The sequence below is a fragment of the Urocitellus parryii genome, chromosome 11 (assembly GCF_045843805.1).
Source record: "Urocitellus parryii isolate mUroPar1 chromosome 11, mUroPar1.hap1, whole genome shotgun sequence".
NCBI classification, from domain to species: domain Eukaryota; kingdom Metazoa; phylum Chordata; class Mammalia; order Rodentia; family Sciuridae; genus Urocitellus; species Urocitellus parryii.
In genome coordinates this window covers 45,764,585-45,772,431 of record NC_135541.1, presented here as the reverse complement: position 1 = coordinate 45,772,431, position 7,847 = coordinate 45,764,585, and the positions used below count along the sequence as shown (strand labels likewise).

Here is a 7,847-nt window from a genome sequence, read left to right as displayed (position 1 = left end):
AGCTTGTTTTATTTTAGGACCCTGATCCCGAAGGAATGTTTACTCAGGACAAAATAACGTTTACCGTTTACCAGGAAAACAGATTCGGGTATTTGCGAGGAAGTGCCTTTTAAAGCGACCCACTAGCCCACGCCCGCCGAGGAAAAACAAGGCTCGGATCCGCGGTGTGGAGGCATCTCCACCATCTGGGCGGCGAAGCGGACAACAGCGCCAGGGACTGGCCGGGTTTTATTAACAGGACGCTCCCAGGGCCGAGCTGACAGTGCTGCCACCCGCTCCAGTAAAAGAGATTGCGCATAAGTAATTGTAACAGCTAAATTAATTACAAAATAATTAGAATTGATGCCGTTTGAGGGTATGCCGAAGGTGGCGGAAACCGGTCTCCTGCGTCAAGATGTTTCTACCTTAATACTTTTTAAAAGAAAGACAGCTGAAATGCACATTAAAAATAATCTACGAAGGCATTCCCCATTATTACACTACGATCTCGCATTTCACACTAACCTAGACTAAGGTAAAAGAAAAAAAGGGGGAGGGGTGATGTGCACCTGTTTTTAAAAGGGTATTAATGGTGTTTCGTTGCCTTGAGAAAGGCTTCGGGTTGGACGGAAAGAAAGCATCTATAGGAATCCTTCAGAAATCCAATTATCATGTGGATGGATTAGTGCCAGAGAAAAGGGATATCTTATTTGAAAATATTATGAAAGAATAAAACAACTATGTATTATCTATCAGGTTAATATAGATAATACCATCCCATTGCAAAATTTAAAATGCCATCACATAAATTAAAAAAAAATCAATTGAGTTTATTTAGCACTTCCACTTAAGGAATAAAAAAGGAATTTCAAAATCTGAATTAAAAGCTAAAATCAGGGAAGTTTGGAATTTGCTTACTTTTGAAAGGATAATTAAAATGACTAAAAACTCATGAGATGTTTTCATTGTCTTAAAAACTTCATTGGTTTTTCTTAAGACTGCTGTTGTTTAGAATTAGGTGTGTGTGTTTTCTTAAATGACAGCTTACTTTACATAACTGTCTGGTTATTTAGATTTAATGGATTGGTATGAAGGAGATCATCTCCTGCATCCTGGTTTTTGGTGAAAACTAAAGGAAAAAACATTAATGATTTAAATTAGGTATACTTTTTCCTTCAATTAAAATGTTCTTACACTCAAATTGTGAATTGTCAAAGTTTGAAAAGGTCATTACTTGAAACTCCTTAATTTTCTGGGGAAGATAAAATGCAAATTCCATTTTAAAATCTTGTCATTTACTTCAGACACCTAAATAAAACACTATGTTGAGCATTTTAAAAATTTATTTACAAAGTTGTGTACAACACGATGGAATAACATTTAGAATACCATATATATTCATTCATATATAAACAGACTTTTATAATAGAATGACACTTCGCCTTTTTGAAAATTTTGTATTTAAAATCTCCCAACGTCTCTATACATTTTCTCAGATAAAACTGCGGAGAGTGAACCTTCAAAAAAAATGAAAGTTCAGAGCTCTAAATCTACTGAATTTGTTTTTTTCTTAAAAAAATAAAAACCCCAAAAGGAAAGTCAATAATTTTTATACAAATATGTACAAAGAATTTCCCTCCACCCCTACGATACTGAGAACAGGCGCCGTCGGGGTGCATTTTTGGAAAATTCGGTTATTGGTTTTACCTGTATGGAAAGCTATTCCCGGCGGGCGCGCGGTGAGTTTGCTCGGTCAGCTTAGGTGTGCGTGAGGGGATGGAGGCCGCGGAAGGTCGGTGTTGGGGGATCGGGGTAGGGGTTGGATATGGCCGAGTCCAGGATTAGGCAGGGGGACCGGGACCGGGGCAGAGCGCGCAGCCGGGAAATGCACACGCTGCCTGAGGCTGCCGACCGGCCTGCGCCCCGGCCACCGGCGCGTCCCTATTGCGCTGGCCATTTGGCTTGAGCGGCGGCGGCAGCGGCGGCGGCGGCGGAGGCTGCAGGCTGCAGGAACTGTCCAGAGAGCGGCACGCTCAGAATGGGCGCGATGGTAGCAGTCGTCCGGCTCAGCGACAGCGGCTGGTGCGTGGCCATGAGCGCCGCCGACTGCACGGTCCCGGGCGGCCGCAAGAAAGATTGTGCCGTGCCGCCGCCCCCGCTACCCCCAGCCCCCCCAGTGCCACTGGCACCGCCAGCGCTCCCGGCCGAGCCGCCCGGCGCCGCGGGGCCCCCTCCGATGATATTCTCGATGCTGAACGACGGCCGCGCGCTGGGCTCAGACTTGATGAGCGACGTGGTGCCCGCCGCGCCCGCCGTGCCCGCGGCAGCCGCGGCCGCGCCTAGGCTATTAAGCTGGAGCTGCAGGCCCGGGCCGAGCTGCGAACCGAAGGCGGCCGCTTTTCGGCCCAGCTCGCCCGAGGGCAGCAAGGGCACGGCGGGCGGCAGCACGGGCGCCACTGGCGGCAGGGCATATGGGTACTGGAGCGCTGCGGCCGCTGCTGCAGCTGCTGCAGCCGCTGGATGCGAGTAGGCACCGGCTGCGGCCGCTGGGTGCAGGCCGTAGGGGCGGCCGTAAGGTCCCGCGGCGCCTGCCGCTGCCGCCAAGCTGTAAGCGCCGAAGCTCTGCATCATGAGCGCCGTCTGCTCGCGCAGGTGTTCCTGCTGGTGGCGCTTGAAGCGTTTCCGGCGCCGCAGGAAGCTGCCGTTGTCGAACATATCCTCGGACTGCGGGTCCAGGGTCCAGTAGTTGCCCTTGCCTGGGTTGCCCGGCTCGCGGGGGATCTTGACGAAGCAGTCATTAAGTGAGAGGTTGTGGCGGATGCTGTTCTGCCAGGCGGGGAACTTCTCCCGATAGTAGGGGAAGCGATTGCTGATGAACTCACAGATGCCACTCAGGGTCAGCTTCTTCTGCGGGCTCTGCAGGATGGCCATCGTGATGAGCGCGATGTACGAGTAGGGTGGCTTCACCAGGCTGTTCTTGGGCTTGCTTGGAGTCAGGCCGCCAGCCGCACCGCTACCCGCGCCGGGCCCGCTACCGCTCGTGCCGCCCTCTTCGCCACCCTTGCAGCCGTCCGCCTCCGGCGCTCCCGCCTCGCTCGCAGGCCCGGCCCCGGCCCCGGCTCCTGCCGCCTCCTTGGGCAATACCAGGGGCTGCTGGTGGGGCGGCTGAGACTGCCCGTGATGGGGTGTCACCGGAGGCACCTCGTCCGCCTCGTCCAGGCGCAGATCCGGCGGCCCCGCAGGGCTATCGCAACCCGCGTCGCTGTCCTTCTCCTCCAGCCCGTCGTCACCCTCGCCCACCACATCGATGTCCACGTCCTCGGCCGTCAGCACCGTCTGGCCGGACATATCGCTGGCGCTGCCGCCGCCGGAGAGGGTCATCCCTCCTCGGGGTTGGTTGCGGCGGCCGGGAGGGAGCAGAGGGCGATGGGGGTTGTTAGGGGCTGCTAAGGAACTCAGGGGAAGGGGATTTGGGCGCCCCCGAAAGACTGGGGGCAGGGAGAGGGGAGGGGGGCGCAGGTGGCTCGGGGCCCTCCTGGCTCGGCTCACACTCGGAGGCCCGGCATCTCTCTGCACGGGCGCTGATGTCCGCCCCCCGTCGCCGCGCTCCTCGAACTCCTGCGGTCCCTGGCGCTCGCTACTAGGCGTTAGCTACCCGCTCACGGCTGGGGAGGCTGCTTCACGCCGCGCCCCCTTACTTCGCCCGCCTTCCTCGGCCTCTGGCCGGGCTGTGGGGCACAAGAGCTGTTCAGGCGGGCGCGGGACGCCGGGCGCCAAGCAGCTCGGGAGGGCGCTGGCAGGGGCAATCGAAGAGGGGGGGTGGTGTCAGGGACGCCGAAGCCCCGGTAGTCGAAAGTCCCGTTTTAAGGACTGGCCTGATAGATTACTTTCTACTTAAAGATCCAGCGGGAGGCGGGGCCACGTGACCACGCGTGACGTCAGGGCCGCCGCGGAGCCGGCCAAACTCAAGTTGGTTCTGGGAATTGTCAACAAAGGGACGAGAGACTCGCAACTCCGCACCGCACCACGCGCCCAGCATCCAGCCGGCCCCGAGGGCGCTCCGGCCCGCCTGGAGACCCCTGCCCAGGCTGGATCCCGGCGCGGGGGTCCAGTGAGGGTGTGAGTGTGGGTGGGTGGGAGTGAGGGCGTGGGCCTAAGAGTGTCCGAGGGACCGTGCGGCTCCCGCTGCCCTGCCTTCCCCGCCCTTTATCCTTTCCTCCTCCCCTCCCCCCGGTTGCTAACACTCCTTGGACAGAGACTGGCAATGTAGAAGAAGCCTGCCATCCCATTTTTAAAGAAGAAAAACTTATTTGTCTCTGTTTTGTTTATTGTTTTCTCTCTAAAGACTAAAGGCAACGCACCGGGCTCCCACTTGCTAATTAGACTTAAGACCCCCCTCCAGCTTCGGAACTCATTCCGAGAGAAGACACCTGCTGAGGTGTCTTTTTTTTTTTTTTTCCTCCCCTCTCCTCTCCCTAAACCTAACCACTTGGGGCCGTCCCTGGCTTTCCTGGCTGGACACGGGCGTGTTTTTCTATGTATGTATATACATATTTTCTCGTGGTTACAGCAGCATTAGCTGGGGCTTACTCAGGTTAGAAGATAGCTATCGATTAATCTATTAGAATAGTTGCGGAAAGAAATAAAAACGACGTGAAACAACAGGGAACTTACAAATAAAGAAGCCGTAACTGGCTGCTTGGAGTTGTTAAACGATTTAGCATATGAAAAAGTCGGAAATGAGGAGCTGGGGAAGGAGCTGGTATTGGCCGAGGCCTGGGTAAGTCAAATGGAACTGGGAAAAGGCCTTGGGCCTCTAGGTTAGACGCCGCGCCCGGGCCCCGATCGCTGTAGAATCGGGCCGGTAGCAAACAGCGACTTTGTGGGCGGTGGGCACGGCCTCCTGGGACCCCGGTGGCCTCTGGCATGCGGGTGGACTGGGCTCTCTTTTGCTGCTACCTAACATGGATTTTCTCTTAAAGCATAGGCAAATGCTCCAAGATTTAAGTTCCGCGGAAACCAGCGACAAAGCCATTGAAGGAGGCGGTGAGAATGTGGCCAGTATACACACGGAGTTTCTCTGGCAAAGAAAGTCAGTGATGGTAAGAAAGACGGCGGGGATTCCGACCTGGAGAAGGGGTGGGGACCCCAAATTGACCCAGGTGCGTGGCGTTGCTGGGGCGCATGGACCTCACACCTCCAAGGGGAATCAGTGCTCCTGACTCGGTGAATCCACCATGAGGTCTTTCTCTGGCATTAGCGCCTTTCCGGGGTGGAGAGTTTAGGGAACCCAAGACGTGTCTGTCGGCAGAAGGCCTGGAAGGGGAGGGCCAGCTTCACCAGAGGAAAGAGGGGAGAAGGTCTGAGAGAAAAGAATTAGTGAAATATTTACAGAAGACACTAGGAAACTGAGTTAATTCCTGGTAGAAAGTGGTGCTTCTGATTCTGTCTCCCCGTCTACCACCACCTCTTTCTTTGGCATATCAAATAAGTAAATAAAATGAAAACTAAAAATCTGTAAATTTGCTTCATTGCAGGCATCGCGACACACAGATTGACTTTCATCTCGGTTAGACAGTTCCCTTGGATTTAACACTAGCTCTTTGGATCCCTAATTCGCAGAACGTTCCGATTGGGGATAGGGACAGGTTTGGGGCAGTGACTGTCCTGAGACTCCCTCCAACCTCCAAGGCCTTTCGGTTTCTATGTGATCTCCGTAACCCTAAAACGCATTTGAGTTCATTTCCGCAGCTGCATCGTTTTGTGGCCCGCAGGCTCGGAACCGTTTTACAATGCCGTCTAGACAGTCTACCACGAAATCAACACGAGCTGCGAGCTAGCTGCCCATCACCCCAGGCTTCAGAGGTCGAGGTTGCAACTGCCCGAGCAACCTAAAGGAAGGTCCTAAAGGGGGTGAGGTTGGGCAAAACAAAACTGAAATTTAAAAATGTAGAAACTCCTTTTGCCCATCTTGGGTCGCTCAGCTCCAGAGGCAAGCTCTGGGCACCACACGGGTCCCACTGCGGCCTGGGTGGCTGGCCTGCAAGGTGCATGGGTGCGTATGCACTGGAGAGGATGAGGACTCCAGGGCTGCCCTCACTGGTCATTCTGAAGTGATCTCCTAATGAACCTAATTTCGATTCCACTGCCGGCCCGAGCTGGCTCTCGGGACTTCCTACACGAGGTTGATTGCAGCTTCTCACCCTCCCTCTGCCAAGGCCGGGTCTGAGCTGTCCATTCTCTTGTGTCTCCTTGGAAGCTCCCTGGAGAAAGGGGGTGGTGAACAACTCCCAGCTGCCGGTTCCATTTGTTGCGCTTTTTTCCTTCGACACAATAAAAGTCAAATTAATTGATTCATACCATTAATTACGGTGCGTAGCGTGAAAAGCGACGCTTCCCCTCGGTTAGAGATCTATTGTGCTAATCTCTTGTTCAATCAGTGTTACCATCTGATGCTGGGTCCAGCCCTTACAGAAACTTTTCGCGTCGATTAGCTAAATGATGAGATGAGACGTGCAGGACCTACTGGCTGCTGCCCCGACGTCCCGCGCCGGTGCCGGCCTAACCGCTTAATATCGATTTCCTGCGGAGGCAGCGGATTTTTTCCGCGGCCAATCTCAGCTTGGGAACTGGCTGCTGGTTTCCTCCTTCCGGGAGAACGGTAGTGTCCGCACAACCTCCCGGCGCGGGAAGGAGGGGAAGCGGCAATCAGCGCAGGTGGGAGGCAGGAAGGTTCCTGTTGCCCCAGCCGCGGGGGATCGCGCGGCCAAGAGGGCCTGAACCCGACCGCGTGCAGGATCCTATCCGAAGAGCCCAGATTCTGACCTAAATAGTTTGCCGATTAATTGCAGTTTGCAGTTTAAAAACCCACAAGTCGTCAGTTCCCTCCAAACTTTAGGATAGGGATAGAAGAAGCGAGGTGAAGAAAAGAAAGTAAGACATAGTGAGGGGGAGAAAAATGTAATATAAAGAACGGAAACGGGGAGGGGGCGTGGATAAACGTCGTCTGAGTCTCGAAGGGTTATTGGGGGGTCACATGAAGATCGAGTATTTTCAGGCACACGATTATGAGTGAGAGTGACTACTTGGGTCACAACAAGCAAACTTCCCAGCAGATATTTAAAGAGGAAGATGGCAGCCAGCGGTCTCAGCTACTCAAGTATTTGAAACGATTCAGCCAAAGGAAAGTGGTATGCAACTCCTTTGGTTTCTCCTAGGGGCAGGCTGAGTGTGTAGTACTAGGCTGGGGAAACCGCTGGGATAGGCCCCGCGGCGGGGGTGGTGGGGGTAGGTTCTAGCAACAGGAGGCTGGAAGAGTGGAGTCAGGATCAATAGGAAGAAAATTGAGACGTCTCCAGGGGAGGGGAGATTTAGTGTGTGTGTCCTGGAAGAGGGTGGTGGTGGGGGAAAGGGTATGGTACAATTTATGACGGAGAAAGGGAAAATTAATTACAGCTCAATTTGGGTTCTCAAGTGGTCAACACGGGAGGAGGGGCAAGGCCACAGGGTGCGGGAGGCGGGAATGGCCCACCTACCCATCAGCAGGCCCAAGAACCCAGGTGCCCTCTTTCTCTTCCTTTATGTCAGAGACTGTTGATGCCTTGACTAAATCCTTGAGGCTACCTGAGATAGAATTATCATTGCTGTGTGCTGATGATACACTTTTCTTACAATCCGGGAAGATGGGACCAGGTTCTAAGGAGTAAGGGACTCATCTCCCATCAAGGGCAGCTATCCCCTCTTGTGGAGGAAACAAAATGTGGGTGGAGCCATTTGGAAAATACCCCATCTTTTCCTCCCCTAGCCACCCCAAACTTGAGTCTGTTCCTTCTCAACAATCTAAACTATTATCTATCTCTTTGGATGAC

The 7,847-nt window shown here is 53.6% G+C and overlaps 1 protein-coding gene and 1 long non-coding RNA gene across 2 annotated transcripts; one reads left to right on the top strand and one right to left on the bottom strand.

The window, feature by feature from the left end:
- Positions 1-1,425: 1,425 nt before the first annotated feature.
- Foxd3 (forkhead box D3) lies at positions 1,426-3,780 on the bottom strand. The gene has a single exon (XM_026408738.2). The coding sequence runs from the start codon at positions 3,358-3,360 to the stop codon at positions 1,921-1,923; it is 1,440 nt and encodes a 479-aa protein (XP_026264523.2). The 5' UTR covers positions 3,361-3,780; the 3' UTR covers positions 1,426-1,920.
- A 196-nt stretch (positions 3,781-3,976) lies between these two features.
- Positions 3,977-6,318, top strand: LOC144249209 (uncharacterized). The gene is made up of 3 exons (XR_013342189.1): positions 3,977-4,098; positions 4,962-5,081; positions 5,517-6,318. It is a non-coding gene; the product is annotated as an uncharacterized LOC144249209 (long non-coding RNA).
- The last annotated feature ends 1,529 nt before the right edge of the window (positions 6,319-7,847 follow it).

Excerpts from the sequence above, each read along its gene's own strand:
- Foxd3 (XM_026408738.2), bottom strand. The coding sequence starts at position 3,360 with ATGACCCTCTCCGGCGGCGGCAGCGCCAGCGATATGTCCGGCCAGACG.